The sequence below is a fragment of the Dendrobates tinctorius genome, unplaced genomic scaffold, assembly GCF_039654945.1.
Source record: "Dendrobates tinctorius isolate UK_male_01 unplaced genomic scaffold, ASM3965494v1 ptg000211l, whole genome shotgun sequence".
Taxonomy (NCBI): Eukaryota; Metazoa; Chordata; class Amphibia; order Anura; family Dendrobatidae; genus Dendrobates; species Dendrobates tinctorius.
In genome coordinates, this window is record NW_027361878.1 from 9,733,148 (window position 1) to 9,759,206 (window position 26,059).

The window sequence follows — 26,059 nt, forward strand, 5'->3', positions numbered from 1 at the left end:
ACTACAGCCCCCTCCACGGCTTCTAGTGTACTGGCCTGTCTCCGGGTAGTGCCTCCAGCCTCTGGACATTACGCTGACAGACACAGCAAACCTTCTTGCCACAGCTCGCATTGGTGTGCCATCCTGGATGAGCTGCACTACCAGAGCCACTTGTGTGGGTTGTAGAGTCCGTCTCATACTACCACGAGTGTGAAAGCACAACCAACATTCAAAAGTGACCAAAACATCAGCCAGAAAGCATTGGTACAGAGATGTGGTCTGTAGTCCCCACCTGCAGAACCTCTCCTTTATTGCGGGTGTCTTGATAATTGCCAATAATTTCCATCTGCTGTCTACTCCATTTGCACAACAGCACGTAAAATTGATTGATAATCAGTGTTGCTTCCTAAGTGGACAGTTTGATTTCACAAAAGTTTAATTTACTTGAAGTTATATTCTGTTGTTTAAGTGTTCCCTTTATTTTTTTGAGCAATATAAAATTATAATAAATTTTATTTCTATAGCACCGACATATACCGCAGCACTTTACATTTCGGAGGGGATTTGTACAGACAATAGACATTACAGCATAACAATAATCACATAGATTATAACAGATACCAAGAGGAATGAGGGCCCTGCTCGCAAGCTTACAGTCTATGAGGAAAGAGGTAGACACAAAAGGTGGGTGGTAACAGTTGCCCTGATTGTTTGGACCAGCTATAATGTTAAGTAACAGTACAGACACAGAGGGCTAATGGATGCATAAAGCATGTGGGAACATGATGCGGGGAACCTGGTTATGGTAAAACTTTTGGCTGTGCCACACAGGGATAGATTAGGTTAATGTGTTGAGGCGATAGGCCAGTCTGAATAAATGCGTTTTCAGGGCACGCTTAAAATTGTGGGGATTGGGGACTAATCGTATTGACCTGGGAAGTGCATTCCAAAGAACTGGCGCAGCACGTATAAAGTCTTGGAGACCGGAGTGGGAGGTTCTGATTATTGAGGATGCTAACCTCAGGTCATCAGCAGATCGGAGGGCGTGGGTAGGGTGGTATACTGAAACAAGGGAGATGTAGGGTGGTGCTGAGCCATGGAGAGCTTTGTGGGTGAGGGTAATGAGTTTGTACTGGATTCTGGAGTGGATGGGTAGCCAGTGTAATGACTGGCACAAGGTAGAGGCATCGGTGTAACGATTGGTGAGGAATATGATCCTGGCTGCAGCATTCAAGACAGATTGGAGAGGGGAGTTTGGTAAGAGGGAGACAGATTAGAAGAGAGTTACAATAGTTTAGACTAGAATGAATAAGAGGAACAGTAAGGCAAAGGAAAGCTCGGAATCAAGTATGACCCCAAGACAGGGGGCATGTTGCTGGGGAGTAATAGTGGAACCACACACGGAAATGGCAATGTCAGGTATAGGTACATTAGTAGCGGGAGGAAACACCAGGAGTTCAGTCTGACAGGTTCAGTTTCAGATATAGTGAGGACATGATGTTAGACACAGCATTTAGACAATCGCCGGTGTTTTCTAGAAAGGCTGGCGTGATTTCCGGAGAAGAAGCATATAATTGGGTGTCATCAGCATAGAGATGGTACTGGAAACCAATTCTACTGATTGTTTGACCAATAGGGACAGTGTACAAGGAGAAGCGGAGGGGGCCTAGAACCAATCCTTGAGGAACCCCAACAGTAAGGGGAAGGTGAGAGGAGGAGGAAGCGGCAAAAGATACAGTAAAGGAGCGGTCAGAGAGATGGGAGAACCAGGAGAAAACTGTGTCCTTGAGGCCAATGGAACGGATCATAGTGAGGAGAAGCTGATGATCCACAGTGTCGAATGCTGCAAAGAGATCCAAGAGCATTAGCATGGAGTAATGACCATTTGATTTAGCTGTTAGTAGATCATTAGAGGCTTTAGTGAGGGCAGTTTAAGTAGAGTGTAAGGAGCGGAAACCAGATTGGAAAGGGTCGAGAAGAGAGTTATCAGAGAGATAGCGGATAAGACGGGAGTGGACCAGGCGTTCCAGGAGTTTAGAGATGAAGGGAAAATAAGAGACAGGTCTATAGTTAGCAGCACAGTTTTGGTCGAGGGATAGTTTTTTGAAGTAGTGGATGTATGATGGCATGCTTAAATGAGGAGGGAAAGATACCAGAAGAGAGAGAGGTTAAATATTTTAGTTAGGCGAGGGGTGACAGCAGGGGAAAGGGACTGGAGGAGATGTGACGGAAATGGGTCACTGATGCAAGTGGTTGGGCGAGAAGATGCAAGGAGCCTGCTTACTTCTTCTGTGACTGGTTCAAAATCAGAGAGTGAGCTTGAAGCAGTGGGGGAGGGAGGACAGTGCATGGTATGAGGTGATTGGGAGATAATTTCCTGTTGAATCTAGTCAATTTTTTCTTTGAAGTAATTGGCCAGATCGTCAGCTCGGAGCTCCGCGGTTGGGGCCTGTACTCTTGGGTTGAGTAGAGAATGAAAAGTGTCAAAGAGACGTTCCGGGTTATTGGACAGTGAAGTGATGAGGGTGTTGAAATAGGTTTGTTTGGAGAGGTGAAGGGCAGTGTTGTATGTTCGAAGCATAAACTTATAATGGATGAAATCGTCGTGTAGATTGGATTTTCTCCACAGATGTTCGGTGCACCTGGAGCACCGCTGCAGGAAACGTGTTTGCAGGGTGTGCCAGGGTTGTCGCCGTCTGTGTTGTGGTGTTCTACGTATTGTGGGTGCAAATTCATCCAGGGCACTTTGAAGTGTTTCATTGTAATGCTTCAGTGCAGAATCAGGACATGAGAGGGAGGAGATAGGGGCCAATGAAGACTGCAAGTTCTTCATAAGTTTCTGGGTGTTAATGGCCTGTATGTTTCTATAGTTATGGACAGTGGGGGTGACCCGAGCAGCCTGGCAGTTCTTGATAGAGAATGAAAGAAGATTGTGGTCAGAGAGCGGGAGAGGGGAGTTTGCAAAATCATCCACTGCACAAAGCCGAGAGAAGACCAAGTCGAGGGAGTTTCCGTCTTCATGCGTTGGAGAATTAGTAAGCTGCGAAAGGCCAAATGAGGAGGTTAGAGATAAAAGGTGAGTAGCAGATGGTGAGAGGGGAAGAGCAATGGGGATGTTGAAATCTTCCATGATGAGGGAAGGGATGTCACAGGAGAGAAAATGTGGAAGCCAAGTGGCAAAATGATCCAGGAACTGATGGGAGGGGCCGGGAGGACGATACACCACCGGCACTCGCATGGAGAAGGGGGTGTGGAGTCTGACGGCATGGACCTCAAAAGAAGGGAAGACTAGTGAGGGTAGTTGAGGGATAACCTGAAAGGTACATTTTGGTGATAGGAGCAGACCAACGCCTCCACCTGCTCTATTGTCTGATCTTGGGGTATGAGAGAAGTGTAGTCCCCCGTATGAAAGAGTAGCAGCAGTGGTAGTGTCTGACTGCTGGATCCAGGTTTCAGTAAGAGCCAGGAGGTTAAGAGAATTAGAAAGGAAAAAGTCATGAATGAAGGAGAGCTTGTTACACACTGAGCGAGAATTCCAAAGTGCACAATTAAGAGAGATGGGTCGCCTTTCCAGGCTGTGGGGTACTCGGTACCGGGCCAGTATCAGTGGGATGTGTCACAGCAGCGCTGACCCAGACCGTGGCCCTGGACGCCCAATTAATAGGAAGATGTGAATGGTGGAATGTAGTTAGATGAATAGTTCGTGACACCACCTGTGGTGTTCGGCAAGGGAGGTGTTAAGCCGACGCTGCATGCAGATCCTCTGGGACAGATGGTGTGGCGCAGCAATGGTGGTATAGTCCTCCACAGGCAGGGCTGTTGGTTGTCCCAGGGCAGTGTAGATGTGGAGACACTTAGGTGATGTAGTGTCTGGCGCAGGGGATGTAGCAGTGCCAGGCGGACGGACGCAGGAAGGAATGGAGGACACCAGGGCATGTAGTTCCAAAGTTTTACTCACAGTCTGTAGTGCCCGCTTCTGTGCCGTGTCCTCTGGGTCAGGGACTCAGTCAACCTCCAGGCAAGATGGAAAGCTCCCTTCCACACTCCTCCAACTTATGTGCCTTTTCTGAACGTCTCCTCTATAGCGCCTTTAAGTGTGAAGATCTCCAGTACCGTGTTACACTGGTAACATCCTCCTGACAGATGTTCCCAAGAACTCTACTTGCACGGCAGACAGCTGTAGCCTGCTTCGGGGACTCTCCACTCCTAAGTCCCGGCTCTCTATCCGTATTGCCGTTGTGCCCTAAGTCTTAGTTGGGAGTAGTGCATTTACAGCCCACTACTCCACCGGTGTCTGCTGGCTGCAGAACCATTAGTGTTCATACAACCTCGGGGACCGGGCCCCGGCCTTGCGCTTAGAACTTCTAGGCAGGGTTTTTCCTCTAACCCACGTCCTCTGTGTTCCCTTATACTACTACGTTCCGTACTTGTCCTTTCCCTTCTATGGAAGCTCAGGCTTCAGGTCAACGTCCTTTTCCTCCTTTCCTTTCCCGTGCAGCTGGCTCAGGTCACGGAGGCAGCTGCAGCACTCCTTCCTCCATCCCTTCTTCCACAGATCCCCACTCCTCCCGAGTGGCTTCCTTCCTCACTGACCTCCTGTCAGAATAACCTCGTTATCGGAAACCATCCCGCTCATATATATTCTGAAATCCACCCACCTCCCAGCACGTCTAGTGTTCCAAGCAGGGAACCATCAAAGGTGCTCTGCTTCTCTCTAAGCAAGGAGCCGCAATGTGGTTATGCTGAACTACTCTATTGTGTGGGGTGCGAGTGTTGGAGCGTGGTCAGGAGCCTCCAACTTACCTGGATGGTGGGGCACCACACAAGAGAGAGGAAGGTGCAATACCTCTGTGGCGACTGTGCCTCAGGGGCACCACAGAGACAGATGGCAGGCAGGGAATATTAATTAGATTAGAGGGGTTTCTGAGTGTAGCAGTTTGGGGGTTTGACTTTCTATAACATGGGGGACCAGGGTTGGGAGCAATGTCTCTTGCGACTAGGAGAAGGAGGATAGAAAGAGTGAGCAGATGGTTAAGTGATTTGTGAGAGCGTCTCTGATGTTGAAGGGGGGGGGGGGATTGACTGGATCTGTGCAATTTAACAGTGTGAAAAGAGTGTGAGTGCTATACATAGGAGAGGAAAGAAGCGAGGGGCCGATATGGATGGAGTGTAGAGAGTTAATGCCAGGGCGGTGGATGTGTGTGAATGCAGCGGCCAGAATATAAATTACACAAATGCATATGGCATATATTTGTTGTACTCCAAATGTACAGGGAGCAGGTGTATATAAATGTCTTACCCGTCTCCTGCCCTGTCTAACTGCCATGATAGAAAAAAAAAATATATATATATTTTACCTCTAATCATTTTGGACCCCATATTGCCAAATGTAAATATTTACTTTGTGTCTCATCCCTCTTATTTGGGAGTTATCTGCAAAAGTTATCCAAATATATACTATAGTATAAGCGTAAACACTTTCCTCCAATGGGGTCCTTGCCAGTGATTGGGGTCATGGCATCGGCATTCCTCGGTCTGGCTTTGCAGCCCCGCACCCAACAACTCATTGTCCTGATGACATTGATAACATTAAAAGGAATGGTGAAAAAAAAAAAAAAATCTATATGGGGGCTGCGTTTGTAACAGCCATCTTTTAAGGCTGTGGCGCTTGTCAGCAGTTCTCTGAAAATAACTTTGCTGTGGTGGGACTATCTCAGAGCTCTGATTTTGCAGTAATTAAACAGAAAGCTTGCAGCAGATGAGCCGCATGTCAGGTGCAGGATCGAACTGGCCCATAGCAGGGCAATCCCCCGGTGGGCCCCCATCCCCACTACATGGGCAGTACTTGGCATAATTCACTTGATTCACTCTGTACAAGAAAAAGCAGCAGCTCATCATTTATTAACCAAACTACCCAGTTTATTATATAGAGATATAGGTAAATTTCTTAACGGGGGTAGTGTAATATTTGTATGCAGGTGAAAAGTGCCTTCCCCCCCAAAGTCAATGTTTCTGGTGGACCCTTGGCACCCCAATCCGACACTGGTCAGGTGTGACTTGTATTGAAGTCTATAGACAGCGATTGTACGACGTGCGACTCACAACCAGCAAAATAAGTGTATAATATTTGTAAACATATGAGACTCACATGACACCATAGGAAATCATTACATCCAACGTTGCAATTTGTCCCTGTGATTTCAGCGACACCCATGTCTCCATGTAGCCCCAGCCTTAAAAATCCACTCCAGCGGTGTTTTTTTTTTTTATTTTTAATTGCAGCGCTGGAGTAGTGCTACTTAGCTCAATTCCCTAGTCTTATACTTACCAACCACCATCTTCATCTGTCCTTGGCAGTGATCTGGAGTGGTGCAGCACTAGAGTGGTGCTACGCTGAAGTGGTGCTTGTCTCAGTTCCCCGCCTCTAGTCTTATACTTACCAACCGCCATCTTCATCTGTTCTTGGCGCCGATCTGGAGTGGTGCAGCACTAGAGTGGCGCTACGCTGAAGTGGTGCTTATCTCAGTTCCCCCCTCTAGTCTTATACTTACCAACCGCCATCTTCATCTGTCCTTGGCACTGATCTGGAGTGGTGCAGCACTAGAGTGGTGCTACGCTGAAGTGGTGCTTGTCTCAGTTCCCCCCTCTAGTCTTATACTTACCAACCGCCATCTTCATCTGTTCTTGGCACTGATCTGGAGTGGTGCAGCACTAGAGTGGTGCTACTTCTCTAATTTCCTTAACCCTAGTCTTATACTTAGCAATTGCCGTCTTCATCTGTTCTTGGATCTGGAATGTATGCAGCAGTTGTGAGCTGCCGGATCGCTCCAGTATTTGTTGTGTGAGCCACAAGTCACAACTCAGTGTAAGTCTATGAGAGGCAGAACGAGGATCTCAAACTTACACTGAGAGCTTGTGACCATTACCTCTGACTTCCAGTTACGCTCACAAGTTGGTGGTGGCGTGGGATTTGATGCAAACCTACTCACATGCTGCAGAAACAACCCCGTTCAGACGCGTGGAATGGAAGTTTTGCTGTAGAGATTTCTGCAGGCCACCATAGAGCTGACAATATTATGGGGAGCACAGCTCGTGTTCGGGGAGTCTCATTAACACTACTGGGATCACTATGCGTTGTATTTGGCGTCTATTCTTTGAACGGTTAACTCCAGCAAATCTCTTACAACGGTCGCTCGTCCATAAGAAGTCATCACATGGGACTTGTGAACGTGCCCTTTAAAGACCAGTCCTGTAGTGCAGAGGATCCCATCGCCCCGCTTCTCTCCCCTATGGCCGCCTTCATGCAGCAGGATTTGTAAATCAAAGCCATCACTGGGTCCAAACCATACAGAAGTAATGCAGATTGTTTTCATCATCTCTCTGTTCCTGTGCTGTTTCACTTGTACAGAGAGAAAAAAAAAAATAATGCTTGCTCATCCATTTTCAGATCTCCCATAGAAGTCAACAGAAAAAAAGCGCACGAGTCGCCACCTCTTCAATCAATGTAGCCAAAATATCAACTTTATTCTATGGCCAAGTGCGTATCCTATTGATGTCTCTTGCTGTCTGCAGCACTGACGTCACATTGACAATGCTGCAGACAATCACTGAGCTAAGAAGTCACCGCTGCAGACAAGAACAGTTGTTGGGGCAATGGTGGAGGCGCTGGACCCGGGGAGGATGAGTTTAGCCCTTTTTCCCTTACAACTGTATCTGCTGATCCCACAAAATTGGATCACACTCGGACCAATGTTATTCTATGGGGCCATGCACTTGTCAGATTTTTCTTTTCCTTGGATCGTATTGGTCCAAGGTAAAAAATAAATAAAATCGTTGCATACCAGAGTTTTATCTGATTTTCGGATCCCATTCAGCCATCCAACTCAATGAGCTCGTGGAAAACACTGAACAACACTCGGGTGACATCTGAGTGTATCCAATTTCCACGGAGCAACAATGGAGACTTTTCTCCACCTTCTCACTTGAGAGACTACGATCACACACCAACAGATTGTGTCGGATGGGAGAATAAACGTTTGTATGACCCTAGCCTAATTTCCTAACATATCTCTGCACGTCCTATCCCTTCTCTCGGAGGTTCTATTCACACTTCGATTCAGACATAATAACAGAGCCTTAGAGATTGCATGGGGAGGATGGGTAATACACAGATGTGCAGTGGAGAGGGGAGAAAGCATCTAAACCTTTATAGAAAGTAGAGAAACTCAGTATCGACAAGTAGAAAGTAGATGAAAGAGCAATTATGGAGATGTGCCAATATATGATATCAAGAGAAGATGGCAGCACCCCGGATACACACAGAGCTCACATCCAGCCTGTATTACTGGGAGGGACAATCCTCCAAGAGAAAAAAAAAAAGTCTGAAACATGAATCAGGCTTCAAACTGCATATAAAAGCAAATGAATGAAGGAATGAAGATTGCAGACAGAAACTTAGTGCAGTTTTATCACCTAAAGGTAATAATTACAAGGAACCTGTCTTTAGATTCCTGCTGAATAAACTACATAAACCCATCTGGTTTTTCAAATTAGGTTCTCTCCGAATTTCCGCTGTGTTTCAAAGTAAAATATACCTGGCTGCAATCGCCACACAGATCCCCGCTCCCCAGGGTTTGGGGAACATGAACCTAAACATGAGTTTATTAAAGATAAGTTCCTACAAGAAGTGTCTTCCCCTCTTCCTATTAAAGTAAAAATGTGCGCTCTGCCTCCTACTGTATGCATATTTGTGGGGAGCCAGGAAAGACCGCCGTCAGCTGAACAAGTGTCTCCCTGGCGGCCATCTCCGGTGTATGGCTGGAGAATGAGCTAGGATACCGTACACCTGCGCCCGGGATTCTCCATTTACCTGCGGTGTCATGACTACATAGAAATAAAGCCGAGTACACTATAAGGAGGGACTGAAAATTCACATGAACCTGTACAAACAACCGAGGAAATGCCTAGTGGATAATTCAGCGTGTGTAACTTTATTTCTAAAGCCAGGGGGTAAAGACAGTGATTGGAGACAGGGGGAAAAACAGCTTCCTTGGCTCTGAAGTGGGGGAGTGTGCTCAAGGAGGAATGCTAGGAATCCACCTGGTGCCGAGCTCTGCCATCTCCTCTCCTGAGAGTCAGAGAGATAGACATTGGGAATGGAGCAGGAATGATGTGTGCACCTGGAAAGAGCGCGCGAGAGCGAAAGAGCGCGCGAGAGCGAAAGAGCGCGCGAGAGCGAAAGAGCGCGCGAGAGCGAAAGAGCGCGCGAGAGCGAAAGAGCGCGCGAGAGCGAAAGAGCGCGAAAGAGAGAAAGAGAGCGAAAGAGAGAAAGAGCGAAAGAGAGAAAGAGCGAAAGATAAAAAAAGAGGAGAGAAAAGAGAGAAATGGAAGGACAGGAATCATTCCTGCAGGCACACAGCAATATATATATTCCGGTTTCTCAGAATGGAAACAACTACTGTGTCCAGTGTGAGAGGAATATACATTATACAGTAGTTGGATCAAAAAAAAAAAAAATTATTCTGCACAACTGTTTTCTTTGACTTAAAAAACAAATAGAAACTATATTGATTTTTTTTTTAAACATTGAAGTCTATGAGAAATGGATCAAAATGCACGTTTCAATTTTGCATCCACTACTGCTCCATTATAATGGAATCAGTTTGTTTTTATGTTGATAAATATTAGATTTGTTACAAAGCGACAAGTGCACATTGCGAAAATAGACTAATAGTAGTCTTGCACTGTGCTTCCTAAAAGTTCCCAATTGCCATTTCACGCTCTCCCCATTGCATTATTGCACAGGTGTCAGTCACCAGGCACGAGCCGAGGTGTTGTGACCTGAGCCGAGCAGCTGGCAGATTGCTCACGTGACCACATGCTTCTATGGCAGGTAACCAGGCCGAAACATGCACAGGTGAGTCTAGTAAGCAGGTAAGAATGCATCCTGTAAGACACATTCGTGTACCATGACTGTATGGTATTTATGGACTTTTATTGGTACATGATAGAGAACAGCAGTCATCATTCCTGCATGATCCGATAGTTTGTCAGAGATATAGGGACGCCTGGTTTTGTTTTTTTTTTTTTTGCATATGAGAAAAATGTATTGATTTTGAACAGTTGTAATAATACTATGTCCACCCTTGCTTGGGTCAGTGTTTAAATTTTTACCATCAGTGTGGCATCCATTTCTCTTACATGAATATATGTATATTATGTATTTCCCCCCCATTTGCTATATTTACGCATCCTTTTCAATTTTTACATCATCAAGTCCAAACTTTTTTCTAATCCAGGTTTCAAAGGAGATACATTTTCTGACTATTAAGCCCCACTGACACTTAAAAATGGATGCGTTAAAAACCAATGGCATTTTTTGACCGATACCAATAGATTTCAATGTTGGTGTCTAATAAAAAAAAAAAAAAATAAAAAAAAATATGAATGTACAAGTGGTTCCATTAAACTCCATAGGTCAGTGACATGGATGAGAAAAATGGATGTGTGAATGTTGTCCTAAAATGTTACATGCAGGCTGCACTCTGACGACATTTGAGTGCTATCCATTTTTTTTTATGGAACCTCTGACTTGCATTGGTGTCTGATCTTCAATAAAGATCAAGATAGGATCTGTCAGCCATAGGCTATAATGGGTACATTTTATATCCGTGAAGAACAGATCGAACACATACATGAACCAGGTCACCTGAATGAGGCCCCACTCTCGTATTCTTTTATTTTATTGTGGCCGTATCGTCTTAGAGCTCACCCGTCATGTCCCTATTTAGGCTGTGTGACAGCTGTCTCACGTAGAGAGGGCCGGCCGTGCACTACAGACATCTATACCGTGATCATTACTATTGTTTGCATATTGAATTTCACTATGAGCACAATACAACTGATGGTTTACGTTCAAGATATCAAACCTCCGACCACCACCTGGTGCTAAAATCCAACCAGCGGTAGAAAGGAGGATGCACCCAAATCATCTACAGGCAAGAAATGACATTTGGAATGAAACAGTGTGATAATAAAGTGATCAATGTTGCATTGCTCATGTCATTCCTGGATCTGAGTAATGCATCATACTGTAAAACATAAAAGGAGACGAATTACAACTTGCTGCACTACAAATCCCAGCATGGACTAGATTCACATTAAATTAGGCCACTTTGTTTTTGATACTTTCTCGTATTTGGCTTGGACAAAACTTCATTGATCCAGTCATCTGTGTGGCGCCCCCAGGGGTATGGTCACCACAGTGGCTTTGCCTTCCTCCAGGGGAGGGTAATACCAGGCTTGGAGGCAATGATGGGTCTCTCTCACAGTCAATCCATGCATGCAACACAGTTCCACTCCAGGCCAGCAGGGGGAACTCTGAACCAGGATTAAGGGGAGGAGTGCTCTCTGAGGGCCAAGGGGAAGGAGTGGTCAGTTAGTCTGCGGAGGGTGAAGTGTAGAGAGAAGCTGGAGGTTGAGCTGGGAAAGGATAGCTCCCTCACAGTGAGCGCATGAACTGGAGCCTGGTCTCCACGGTGGTATGGATACTAACGGTCCTGCAACAGACACCAGAGGAGTAGGAGGCTGTAAATGCCCTACTCCCATCTAAGACTTGAGGGCACAATAGCAACTTGGATAGTGAGCCGGGACTCAGGAGAGAGGAGTCCCCGAGAGAGGCTACAGCTGTCTGCCGTGCAAGTAAGGTTCTTGAGAACATCTGACAGGAGGAACTTCAGTGTAACTCAGTACTGGAGTGCTTCACCTGTGGGGAGCTTTTACACCCTTGCTGCACCATACCATCAGTCCCAGCGGATCTGCATGCAGCGTCGGCTTAACACCTCCCTTGCCGAGCACCACAGGTGGCGTCACGAACTATTCCATTAACTACATTCCCCCATTACTTGGGCGCCCAGGGCCACGGACCGGGTCACCGCTGCTGTGACACATTCCCCTGACACCGGCCCGGTACCGAGTACCCCAGAGCCCTGGGAGGGCGATCCATATGCATCTAATAAAAGTCTATGGTGAAAATCTGCACTTAAAACTCAGCAAATCCGCAAGAAAGATTGACATGCTGCAGATTTCAACCAAGCACGGCATGCAAGTTTACGCGGTATTTAAAAAAAAAAAGTGGCCATGAGATTTCTAGTAATTCCATCCACTTTGCTGGAACTACAGACGCTGCGGTTTCTTGCACAGAGAAAATACAGAGCATCAACAACTCACCCTAAGGGTTGCTTTCTATTGATGCCTATGACTGGCTTGTGACATCCCATGAATCATGCTGCTCAGTGCTGTGGACCATGGATCCCCTGCTTGTAAGGCAAGGATGCTGGAAAACCTCATGTTAGGAGACTTGATGGCTGGATAACGTTCCATACAAGATCCAAGTAGAATGCAATCGCGATACTGCAGTAATAGGGGTCTATGGGCAATACTGAACCTCTATATGTCGCCACTTACATATGAAGGTGCCATATGGCAGCACACAGGGTTTATGGTGGCACAGTTAAGGTTCTGTGTCTCGAATGTGTAAAAGCACTAAATGGCTCTAAGTTTTCTTCCTCTCACAGTTGCTATTTTTGATTAAAAAAAAAATCAAATAAGTTTCTGCACATAAGTAGTAGGTCTCATGAACAGGGAGCTGCACTGGCTCAGTCAGCGATTGCGTATTTGGACGTAAAAGTAATGTCTCCATTTTTCCGCTGCCATCATATACAATCAGAGGCATATGGATATGGGCTCATGTGTGGCCTTCAAGTCTCTGCGCAAAACAAAAGTTGCATTACTGAGGCAGATTTGCTATTGTGACTGTGCCATGACTTTGGTGGAAGAGGAGCTAAATTTTGGAGCATTTTGGTGTTAATTGTTGCCTCCAGATTTAGACCTATACATTGTAAGTCTAGAAGACCCATCCTGATCCAGGATTGGGGGATGGTGAAAATCTGACAAAGTGCACCACCGAATAAATCAAGAAGATTAAGCCAACTAAGAAGTAGCAATGTTAGGCAAAAGAGTCTAAAGATAAATCCGATGGAGACCAGCAATGATTGTGGAAAGTTATGGGAAAAGAGGCGTTATCCAAGTGCAACATTAATAACACGGAGGATGATGATGAGGAATTACGATCACCTTGAATCATTGTGCCGTGATTAGGCACAATTCCACCAGGTGTGGGAGGAAATCAAGGGCTTTCAAGACACCATAGTCCAACTTAGGGAAACGTCCAACTTGATCTCCAACCTGAACAGAATGCACATAAGAGTACGGACTATTTTTGCCTATGATGCCCCGATGTATAAAAGCTCGGATGCTAAACGCGCAGAAGAAATTTCTCCTTATTGGACATAAAATGCATTGTGGAGCTGAAACGCGTTGTGCGTCCATTAAAGAAAAACCTTCTTCGGCACTTTTGGCGTCAAAGCTTCTAAACATCAAGACCGAGTAAGCGAAAATAGTCCTTTTTTCATATTTGCTCTTTCATACAGTGAGCCACGGTGATGAATCTGGAGCAGTTGGCCGACTTTCTAATTTACACCGTCTAAATGTAGGACAGGATTAATAACACTGCCCCCTATGTGTGTATTCACATGTAAAGAACCTGGCAGATGGTCCAAGTAGAAGGACACTAGTGTGACAACCTTATAAGCCACATCAAACCCACACTAAAAAGACATTTTACTGTTCCATTCCGGTCAGAAGCTGATCCAAGCAGATAGTGATCCAGAAGAACATAGTCAAATGACGATCCCATAACCAGGCAGATCTGGCAAAAGGAAGTGTCAGGCAGTGTAACCTCACTGCCCAAGAATGTGACACCACCGGGTGTAGAGACTTCCAGGTATTCTCATAAAAAGTAGGATTTTAAGCTTGTAAAGAAATCTTACGGTGTGAACAGTAAAGGCCATTTCAGATGAGCACAGAATAGCGAATGGACCATTTCACGTGACCCATTATCCACCTGGACCTCAGGTTATTTTCAGTTGTGCCGAACAGCACATAACTCACAGGCCCATCTGCCTGTACACAGAGCTGCTGACGTGACCTGCCCAACAATCACAGTCGTCTGAACTCGGCCTTATGTTCACAAAAATGTAAAGCACTTTGTTGAGAAGATCCAACTGGGTAAATAATAAACCTAGTAATATTCTGCCTTGTCATGTTACGTGCTGCAGGCACGATGCTAAATCAGCGTCACAATATGATGGTCATACCAGGAATATGAACAGTTACATAATGCAGGCTTAGGCAACCTCTGCCTAGCATGCCAGGGCATGGAGCTCTGCAACAGCTGGCGCAATGGCTACAGAGCTTGAGGTCAGCTGCAAGGATTGTAGGGTCCCTGCAGCAGCTCTCCTGCTGAGCCTTGTAGTGCCTATACCTATGAATGGAGGTTCCCTGCAGCAGCTCTCCTGCTGACCCTTGTAGTGCTTGTACCTATGAATGGAGGTTCCCTGCAGCAGCTCTACTGCTGACCCTTGTTGCTCCTGAACCTATGAATGGAGGTTCCCTGCAGCAGCTCTCCCGCTGAGCCTTGTAGTGCTTGTACCTATGAATGGAGGTTCCCTGCAGCAGCTCTCCCACTAACCCTTGTTGCTCCTGAACCTATGAATGGAGGTTCCCTGCAGCAGCTCTCCCACTAACCCTTGTTGCTCCTGTACCTATGAATGGAGGTTCCCTGCAGCAGCTCTGCTGCTGACCCTTGTAGTGCCTGTACCTATGAATGGAGGTTCCCTGCAGCAGCTCTCCTGCGGACCCTTGTATTGCTTGTACCTATGAATGGAGGTTCCCTGCAGCAGCTCTCCCACTAACCCTTGTTGCTCCTGAACCTATGAATGGAGGTTCCCTGCAGCAGCTCTCCTGCTGACCCTTGTAGTGCCTGTACCTATGAATGGAGGTTCCCTGCAGCAGCTCTCCTGCTGACCCTTGTATTGCTTGTACCTATGAATGGAGGTTCCCTGCAGCAGCTCTCCTGCTGACCCTTGTATCGCTTGTACCTATGAATGGAGGTTCCCTGCAGCAGCTCTCCTGCTGACCCTTGTATCGCTTGTACCTATGAATGGAGGTTCTCTGCAGCAGCTCTCCCTAACCCTTGTTGCTCCTGAACCTATGAATGGAGGTTCCCTGCAGCAGCTCTCCCGCCGACCCATTTAGTGCCTGTACCTATGAATGGAGGTTCCCTGCAGCAGCTCTCCCACTAACCCTTGTTGCTCCTGAACCTATGAATGGAGGTTCCCTGCAACAGCTCTCCTGCTGACCCTTGTAGTGCCTGTACCTATGAATGGATGTTCCCTGCAGCAGCTCTCCTGCGGACCCTTGTATTGCTTGTACCTATGAATGGAGGTTCCCTGCAGCAGCTCTCCCACTAACCCTTGTTGCTCCTGAACCTATGAATGGAGGTTCCCTGCAGCAGCTCTCCTGCTGACCCTTGTAGTGCCTGTACCTATGAATGGAGGTTCCCTGCAGCAGCTCTCCTGCTGAGCCTTGTAGTGCTTGTACCTATGAATGGAGGTTCCCTGCAGCAGCTCTCCTGCTGACCCATTTAGTGCCTGTACCTATGAATGGAGGTTCTCTGCAGCAGCTCTCCTGCTGACCCTTGTTGCTCCTGAACCTATGAATGGAGGTTCCCTGCCGCAGCTCTCCTGCTGACCCTTGTAGTGCCTGTACCTATGAATGGAGGTTCCCTGCAGCAGCTCTCCTGCTGAGCCTTGTAGTGCTTGTGCCTATGAATGGAGGTTCCCTGCAGCAGCTCTCCTGCTGACCCTTGTAGTGCTTGTGCCTATGAATGGAGGTTCCCTGCAGCAGCTCTCCTGCTGACCCTTGTAGTGCCTGTACCTATGAATGGAGGTTCCCTGCAGCAGCTCTCCTGCTGACCCTTGTAGTGCCTGTACCTATGAATGGAGGTTCCCTGCAGCAGCTCTCCTGCTGAGCCTTGTAGTGCTTGTGCCTATGAATGGAGGTTCCCTGCAGCAGCTCTCCTGCTGACCCTTGTAGTGCTTGTGCCTATGAATGGAGGTTCCCTGCAGCAGCTCTCCTGCTGACCCTTGTAGTGCCTGTACCTATGAATGGAGGTTCTCTGCAGCAGCTCTCCTGCTGACCCTTGTAGTGCCTGTACCTATGAATGGAGGTTCCCTGCAGCAGCTCTCCTGCTGAGCCTTGTAGTGCTTGTGCCTATGAATGGAGGTTCCCTGCAGCAGCTCTCCTGCTGACCCTTGTAGTGCTTGTGCCTATGAATGGAGGTTCCCTGCAGCAGCTCTCCTGCTGACCCTTGTAGTGCCTGTACCTATGAATGGAGGTTCTCTGCAGCAGCTCTCCTGCTGACCCTTGTAGTGCCTGTACCTATGAATGGAGGTTCCCTGCAGCAGCTCTCCTGCTGACCCTTGTAGTGCTTGTGCCTATGAAAGGATCCATATCGGTGCATTATCTCGCCTCTGATGCTTTGTTTTCTAGGCTCCGGGACAACAGCTGTGGGGATTTTAAATTCCCTATTGTAGTCCTATTTTTTTACCCAATGGCAAAGTCTCCTGTCATTTAAGCAACAGGCTGCCCTGGAGAGACAGTGATAAATAGGGGACAGATACAGAATAGGGGGGCGTCTTCCGTCACTCACACAAAATATCCACTCCAGTCCCCAAAATACTACAAGAGGTGAGGCCAGTGCGGGTCCTGCTGTAACACCGCCTCAGACACCGCCGGACAGGACGCCTCCCTATAGGCAGAATTTTACCAAAACAACAACAAGTATCTCTTATTCTTTATACTGTGTTTAACTCCACCCCAAAATATAAGCGGTCACAGAATGGGGGGCTGTCACCTGAGCTCACCTGTCAGCACTTCACCATAGGAGGGTGCCTGCAGGACATTGGACCCAGGATCCATCACAGCAACATGGAGCACAGGGAAAAACAAACACTCCAGTCCCGAGTACCAGCCCAGAGTTACAGGGAGTGTCACCTGTGCAGTGTAACTCACCGGATCCCAGGACTGAAGGAGATCCCGCCAGCAGGAGGAGAGATCCCGGCTCCTGTCACTCCTTCACCTCCAGCAGCAGCGCCGATCAGCTGATCCTTCCCCCACCCTGCGCTGCCCCGGACTGAGAGCCAGGAAGCAACCTGCAGCACCTCACACACCCTGATTGGCCAGCCCCGGCCCCCCCGACCACGCCCACAGGTGAGGAAACCTATCGGACGGCCGAAGTGTCTCTCACCGGCTGTGAGTACAGGTGTGGGCGGGGCCAGGTGTCATCTGTAAGGTGATGTCATTCCGGAGGGTGCTTAACCCCTGCGTGCCCAGGTGAGGACTGGGACACCTCCTCCCTGTAGCCAGTGCTGTCAGTAATGCTACAGGCACCAACTCTACATGTATAATAATAGAAAGGAATAATATACATGTACATAAAACTATATATATATATATACACACACCTGCCACCTGGAGCTTTACCTTTAAGAATTTGTATAAAAACAAACAAAGCATTCCAGTCCGCAGCTAGTAAAGGTCATAGTGGTAGCAGTGAGTGACAGCGCCCTGCCCCGTGCACCCTCCCACACTGCTCACACTGACAGCTGATGACCTGAGTACTGTTACCTGGATTTTATATTTGGGATCATTCACACTTTATTAGTTGTATCTGTTTCCAGAAAAGCTGGGTGATGAATTCCATGGCCACAATCACACAGATAGTGCGGGGCTTCCTCCTTGCGGTCCAGCAAGTCTCCATCATGATGCAGGGATCAGGTGTTGTGGTGCATGTACGCCTGTGCGATGCAGGTTTGCCACTTATGTGTCTGTGAATCATAGTTTGGTGATAATACCTAATGGAGGTGAAGGAAGAAACTGGTGTAACCAAAGTTAGAGACAGACAGAGACTATCTCTTTAAAGAGGATCTGTCACTTGCTCCAAAAAAGTGAGCTAAGTGCCTTGTAATAATCCCTGAGCTCCCCTGATTCTGAAGCTCTTTTCCGTTTTGTGCTGCGTCGCTCCATTGCAGAGATATTCATATTTGTTGCTTTTGGAAAGCAGTATGTGAAATCTCTGCTAGCAGTCCAATTGATTGTTTCCTTATTATCTTCTCTGGTGGCGTGTGCTTTCAACCCTTCCTCCCAGATGCTGCCAATCACAGCTCAGCAGCATCTGACACTTCTAGATGAGAAAAGGGCGTGAAGAAACACCCAATAGCACTACAAGCAAAGATTTCACATAGTGCCCTCCAAATGCAACAAATGTGAATATCTCTGTAATGGAGCGACGTAGCGCAAAACGGAAAACAGCTGCAGATTTACGGGAGCTTAGAGATTAAAGTATTAAACTCTTTTTTTTAAAAAAAAAAAAGAATGACAAGTCCACTTAGGGTGAGCTGAGCAGCTGCCAGATCATGATTGGTGCAGCTAATCATGGGTCAAAAATGAATTGTAAAGATAAGCTATTTTTTTCCGCTATGGCAGTTGTAGGGCTGGTCCCATTGATAATGGATTGACCAACAAAAGTTTCATGTTTACGGTCAGCTAAAGAAATGGTTGAATAAAAGGAGGACGGGAGAAGTTATACTGTATTTACTGCTGATGTTTTGATTAGTAAACGTCATTGTTTAAGTGGCAGAGGCTGAACAGTAAGTGATACATGGGGCACTATGGGAAGGTTCATATTTTAGATTAGAATAGTGATATTTCTGGTCTGCAGGAGAAAGTACAAAACCTCTCAGGGCAGGTCTAACCAGTCTGCAGCGCACCGACTGTACACCGAGTTCTGGAAGCCTATCATTAGACTTGGTGATTAGTCAACTTCTGGAACAAAGTTTTTCAAATCAGAAGTTTTTTTTTTCGGGGGGGGTGGTCACATCATGTGTCATCACTCTTATCATTGGTACTATAAACATGTCCTCTAGAGCTGGGAGCTATACCCCTCAAAATACTCCACAGCACTTAGATAATGGGTTGGGTCCCTTGAATGTCTCCCCATCAACATAGTCTGTATGGAGGTGACAGCATTTTCGGGTCATATTGATCCTAATTTTATGTAAAATGTACATTTTACCCTAAACAGGATCTGTCCGACATATCTGTTGTAATGAATAATTGCATCCCACATGAAATAATAATGCTGAAGCTTCTTTATTACAGCTTTACATTGTGCTGATACTCGGTTACTCCGCCTGGAAATGTAACAATAAATTGACAACTAGTTGTTATCCACCGAGGGTTCGTTTCTACATAATCTGATACTTATGTCAACAAAGAGATGTCCAATATCATATAGGGCACTTCAATCAGAATAACTACAATAATCCCATATGTACAAATCCTATACACTTCCCAATATGTATTACTGTGATGTGGCAAGATAACCTTATTAATACATGGAGTATACATAAATCTCCCCATAATAAGGATACCAATAACCCCAATCCATGAAAGCACACCCAACAATCACCAGCCGTAACATAGTGGACAGTGCCTCATAAGAAAGGTGTATATTTACCAAGAGAAAGTGGTATGACCGCTCTGCGTCCCCTCACCCCGATGCGCGTTTCGCCACTTGCTTCTTTTGCCACATCACAATAATACATATTGAGAAGTGTGATGTTTGGAGTCTTTTTGTACTATGCATTTAGGCTATATACATAGGACATCTATTTGGCTCTTTTCCCTGTGTCCATGATATATCTTTAGTGAAGTAAATATATGGTTCTGGTACATCTACATTACCTTGAATGACACCCATTACATGCACCTTTATGTGATTTCTTCGGTGCTTTGCACATAAGTGATTTTTGTGTTATTATATACTATTTCGTTGGCAATTTGCTCCGCCCGGTGTCCCTTGGACAGTATTTTGCTTTTTATAAATTTTTATATTTCATTCTTTTATTATCTATTAATAAAATATATTGGTTTCATATGTTGGGATCTCTTCTTATTTCCCACAGGATTTGCATATATGGGATTATTGTACTTATAATCTGATACTTTTAACAATGAATGGACACTGTCAGACTGTGAGAGGACACACCCCTTTGACAATAAAATGGTAACACCCAGTTGCCAGTTGAGTAGCACAACGGAGATATAAGAAAAGACACCACGATTGTTATTTCATCGGGGTTACAAGTGTTTATATGTAAAACAGACATGACAGGAGGGCATATAAATCCTCTTTATGGGGCAACACAGTGACTTTGATCTTGACTCAGGTCACGCATCCAAAGATCGCTCTATACTGGTGTGCATCACGGTGTAATGGCAGATGCAAACGTTCAAAGATTCTGTCTGACCAGAGTATGACCCAACTATCTGAGATGAGGAGAAGTTGATTGTAAAAAAATGCCTCCATCTTCTCCATTCTGCGACAGCGCAGAAATCTGACTGCACTCAGATGTCATCCGAATGCAGCTCGATGATTTCCCCTGACTCATTGACTCACATGGCCAAGTATCTGATCAAACTTGGGCATACAGCAATTTTTATTTTTCCTAGGACTGACTCTGTCCAAGGAAAAAAAAAATCAGACAAAGACTAAGATTGATCCAAGTGCGATCCGATGTTTTGCTAGATTGCGCTCGGACCAATAATAAGGCTGTCTGCACCTGCCCTAATGCAGATGAATGGGGCCACTTTGCAACCCCCCAAGGTCCTGTTATATGCAAGACTCAAAAAGTCGGTTAGTTTTCCTATCGCAGTACCTTGATCGTCGCAATGTGACTCCATTCAGCTGTGATTTGTGGCCGCATGATGTGTGGCAGCAAAAGTCAGCGTCCGAGCCTCGGCACACGTTCACACGTTCAGTATTTGGTCAGTATTTGTGAGCCAGAACCAGGAGTGGGTGATAAATACAGAAGTGGTGACGGGTTTCTATTATACTTTCCCTCTGATGGTTCCACTCCTGATTTCGGCTTCCAAATACTGATGGAAAATACTGACCGAATACCGAGCGTGTGAACAGTCACCTGTATGTATGCACTTACTTTATAAATCTTGGTCTCTAACCTGTCGCTCATGTTAGCAGCTTGGCAATAACAGGTTGGGGTGAGTATCCAAACTATACACAAGCCCCCGGAGAACCACGGATATTGAAATGTCATTTTAGATGGTGAGTCTTATTTATTACCCTTATCTACATTTTCAGACCTCTATATTGCCTATATACAGTATACCGACCATGTACTGTGCCGTCACCACTTTCACACCTGCTGTCCTCAATCTTTTATTTTGCTTTTTGCAGAAAAGAGAATTGCAGAATTATCCAAACAAGTAACGAAAAGGAAATAAAGGTAAATATTTACCGCATTAGTCCAAAAATTGTGTAAATACTGAACCTTTGGGTTCCTTCATTATCTGTGTAGCTTGGCGCATGGGACAAGTTTTCTTACTTTGACACTATGTATCCACGGAATCCTGACGTTTCAAGATGGCACATAAGGAATGTTGCCGTAACCCTAGGAAATTAGGCTTCTCGTTACAATTGGTGTAGCTGGGGACCGATGGGGCATGTTCCCTGGGTGCCATCAAGTCTCCCTTTGTCATGGTATATAGGTATTGTACAATAGTCGTTCAGATGTTTGTGATGAGCATAATATTAAGTATATGCTAAAATGCAAAATAATCAGATTATTGATAATTACTAGGAAAAAAAAATTGTAAAATGAATGTAAATCTTAGTTGTCAGATGAATACCCACCTCTATATATTACCTTCTAGGGCTAGATCATTTCTCCTCACCTTGTCAGCTGTCTGCTCAAGACCTGTCTGCATACTGAGAAGAAACTTCTGATATGTGGGTGTAATTCTGCACTGCGTCCCACTTACTCGCTATGGTGGGTGGGCATCTCTTGATACAAGGGGGCTTGTGGTTACCAAGGACACCCATGATTTAAAAAGAAGTTTGTGACCAATCAGAAAAGCCTTGGCATTTGTGAGGGGGGACAACAATTTACTGTGAAGAGGAGGGATGGGAGTGGAGGAGGGTAAAGGGACATTTAGGAGGGGGGTGAGGGCAGAGGTCCTGCAAACTGCAATCATCAAAGCAAGAAAATGCAGCCTGCACTGAAATAATTCAGAAACAAATTGTCTCCTGTAATCACACATCTTATTATTTCAGAAGTATTCAGTAAAAAAAAAAGACGTTTTGTGTATGAAAACTTCCCAGTCTCACAACAGAGATGTGAAAATCATTTTCAAAAGTTCAAACTTTATTTCTATGCAAAAGCTTCATTTACACAATTATATTACACGTCCTTGTCACCTATTTGGAAGGTCATGAATATGGCGTCAATGCAAAAGTCAGCGCCGGTATTCAAACAGTGCCGTTGGTCTTGGCCGCCTGAATTGAGTGACAGGTTCCCTTTAAGGGTAGAAACTGCACTTGACACTAGTTTTTAGTAACACTCGTTTTTGCTGCTGCTTTTTTCCTGCCATGATATGCAGAAATGGTACAGAAACTTCTGCACTAAAAACTTTAACATGTGCAAGTACCAATTTAGTTTTTTTTGGGGGGGAGGGGGGAGGGGTGAAGCACAAATCTAAAGCAGACCTTACTTTTGACAATGCTTTGCCAAATTAGTTCTGCAAGTATATAGTTAAAGAAGCGCTCCTCCTCCTCCCATCAAAGTTTCTATCCTCTTAATATATTGCAGTCATCATATTATATAGAGTTTTGTACTTAGAGTTGCTCATTTTGCCTTTCTACCCAGATAATTCTTCTCTTTTCTCTGCTCTATGTAGAAACAGGAAGTCTCTTGCCTCTGCATGAGTCATGCCCCTCTTCTACTCCTGACCCAGCTGCTCCCACCTCCTCCTTCCAGGGACTTTTGCAGTGACTGATGACCTCCTTTCTCTACATAGAGCTTAGAAGGATTTCTCCTAGTCAGTTTTTAATGTTATAGATCTAATGGCAAAGAGAAGAATTAAATGGGTAGAAAGAGAAAATGAGCAATTGTAAGTGCACAGTGCTATATAATATCATGACTGCAGTATATTAAGAGGATAAACAGTTTGGTGGGAGGAGAAGTGCTTCTTTAAGTACGGTAAATATGTGAATTTCTTTCAGTTTCTCATGCTATTTGATTACTGTAATGGAAGATATTTTTTTCTTTTTACTTTAAAATGCTGAAAAGGTAATGATAAAGTATTGCTGTGATACATCATCTGACGCCACAATTCTTGTCACCTAGCTAGTCTGATTCATGATCATGGCAACATTGGTCAACATTATGGATGGGTGAACCCGAATAGTAAAGTTTGGGGTCTGTACCGAACATCTAGTGTTCGTGCATGGACTCCAAACACAAACTTCTCCAGGAAGTCTGTGCTACTGTTCAGGTTCAGAAGTCAGAACAAAGTTTGTTGAAAGGCTGCAGGTCGGTGTTTGCACTTCCAGCTCAATCACAATCATGACAATTATTGGCATAGCTGTTATTGGCCGGGGCACACTGTGTAAAAAAAAAGTGATGTGGGGTCCTCTCTATTTGTGCTAACCAGCACAAATAAACCTGATAGCTGCTGGTAGTAGGAAATAATTTGAAAACGGTGTGAACCTCTCTATTTTTGATAACCAGCCAATATAAAGCTGACAGCTGGGGGCTGCAGCCTGCAGCTGTCAACTTTACCTCCACTGGTTAGCACACATGCCATTTTTTCCTTTTATTTATTTATTGCACCTGTTCCGGCTGGTGAATACTTTCATCAGCATACACCTGCTCTCGCTGCTATCAGCAACCAGACGTACGATGATGAAATAGTAATCTCATCAGCTGACGCCTGTGACTGGTGGTAAAATGGTTAGATAGTCAGAGCTGCCGGCTCACACGCTGTCATGTGTGTAACAGCCTGGAAACCGCAGCTCTCTGACCGGCGGTAACGACTTCACCGCCGACCAGAGCCGATCTTTCGCTCACTGTCACACATATGACAGCATGGGAAACACCCGATGTTCAGGCCTCCCATTCTTTGAATGTCATCAGGGTTCGAGTTCTGGTACCCGAACCAAAATTTTTATAAATGTTCGGCCAAACCTGATGGACCCGAACATCCATTGGTCCGCCCATCAGTAGTCAACATTTTTTCTTTTGTTTTTTCACTCACACAGGTGCATCAGGCATTATAAAATGTGTTGTTTCTCTTTTTTCATCTTTTTTTCTTTGTTAGTAGAAGGTTGTAACTGCTTCTAATGCTATCAGTGAAAAATAGTCAGAGGAGTGATGCATCTGATGGCTGGTTTATATCTTGTGTCTATGGTCAGCTCAACAGTTGCCAGCGTCAACGTTCTGGTTATCGTTCAGCACCTCACAATTAGAAACCTTCCAAATTCCATGTTGTTTATTTTTTTTTTTCCTTTTATCTTGTGCATTTCTTGTTCTCCTAATGACCTGTGTCATAACATTCCTCCAAGACTTATCCCACTCTGCAAGAAACCAAACAATGTACTACCTAAGACAGGGAGTTTGACCGCTAACATTAAAAAGTTTCTGTTTTCATTTTTTTTTTCAGGAATTAATAGTAAATATAAAAATAATAAACTTTAATATATATAAAAAATGTGCTTCTTTCTCCCCCTGGACTGATCTTTCACTCTTAATTCATGGGTAAAATCTGTCTTTAGTGAATACAGATTTCCACATTACTGGTGTAGTAGATGACAGTTGGTGATTATGATGTTCTATGGAGGAAGGAGGAGCTAGAGACAGACAGACATTCTGCTGCAAGTTCTCCTGAAACAACAGTCAGGGCCAGTACAAAACGTAAGCAGAGGTAGAAGACAACCTATGCCATGACTGTCACTGACAAACCTGACAATCAGTGGTGCATCGGCTTCTTCTTTAGCTGCCGGGCAGTGAGCTGCCTCCTGCTTTTTTGCAGCACCACTGATAATATTCTCTTGCATCCACATTCTTGCATGGATGCAGTTGAGTACCTCAGCAGTGAAGCTGCCAGACGCCTTGGCCAGCTCTCTGTACCACGGCTCAGCTCCTTCTGTATGATGCAGGCAGCGTTAAGATGTCAATGCGCCAGCTGCATTGTTCACCATGACCCTCACAGTGGCATATTATGTAGCACACTGGATAACTATATAGATATTTTGGGGCCACATTGGCTGGTTCAGAACATTTTGGGGCAAATTTAAGGGACTTATGTGTATTCAGGGACACAGCAGGGGACAGTTTTTATTTCGGGACATATATCTGTTTTACGCTGTTATTTTTCAGAGGCGTGGTGTATGTAATTGCTGCAAAGTCGAAAAACTGAAGAGAACGAGGCAGTAAACTCTTCGCAGACAAGTTGAAGTCGGGAGAAGTCAGAATGAAGGTCAGAAGAAGGTGGAAAACAAATGAGAGCGCAATTCCATAGCGGAACTGTGCTTTTGGATGGCAGAAAAATCACCGTGAAGAACACGATTAATTCACCACACTCTATTAATTGAGGAGCGTTCCTTTCAAGGGAATTTGTCATCAAAAAGCATATTTGTGAAGAATTTAAAAACTGTAAAGTATTAATGTTTTCATTTTATATGTTTTTGATAAATGGTATAAAATAGGAAAAAATATTAAAAAGCTTTGATATGTTCAACTTTTAAACACTAGAAGGAGCAGCTGCTGACATTTGCATTAAAACCTAGTGTACTGCTGGCTCACATTACGACTGCAGTTCATTGGGGCTGGATCTGCTCACATGTGTGTGATGTCACTCCTCCCCTCCTCTTAAAGGAAATCTGTCACCTCATTTTTGGCCTGTGAGATGCGGCCACCGCCATCAGAGGCTTATCTACAGCATTCTGTAATGCTGTAGATAAGTGGGTCGCCCTCCCAGGGCTGTGCGGTACTCGGTACCGGGCCGGTCTCTCTCAGAGGGAGGTGTCACAGCAGAGGTGACCCGGTTCGTGGCCTTGGGCGCCCATGTAAAAGGGGTTAAAGTAATGGAATAAAGTTTTTGAGTGGAAGATTTGTGACGCCACCTGTGGTGTTCGGCAAGGGAGGTGTCAAGCCGACGCTGCAGACAGATCCTCTGGAACAGATGGTGGGGTGCAGCAGTGATGTTATAGCCCTTCACAGGTAGGGTTGTAGTCCCAGGGTAGTGTAGATAGGTGTTG

General features: G+C 45.4%; 1 protein-coding gene and 1 long non-coding RNA gene across 4 annotated transcripts in view; one reads left to right on the top strand and one right to left on the bottom strand.

Moving 5' to 3' along the window:
* RASSF7 (Ras association domain family member 7) overlaps window positions 1-17,121 on the bottom strand; it is a 65,857-nt gene extending 48,736 nt beyond the window's left edge. The window contains exon 1 of one of the 3 annotated variants that reach the window (XM_073554414.1): window positions 16,954-17,121. Coding sequence is in view for 2 of the 3 variants with exons in the window: in XM_073554413.1 (XP_073410514.1) it covers window positions 16,806-16,860 (55 nt within the window). In the remaining variant the exon portion in view is untranslated. The other 2 variants (XM_073554413.1, XM_073554412.1) reach the window with 2 other exon arrangements.
* Window positions 9,364-25,393, top strand: LOC141058242 (uncharacterized). Its single transcript, XR_012222128.1, has 3 exons — window positions 9,364-9,895; window positions 21,200-21,248; window positions 25,179-25,393. It is a non-coding gene; the product is annotated as an uncharacterized lncRNA (long non-coding RNA).
* Window positions 25,394-26,059: the final 666 nt, after the last annotated feature.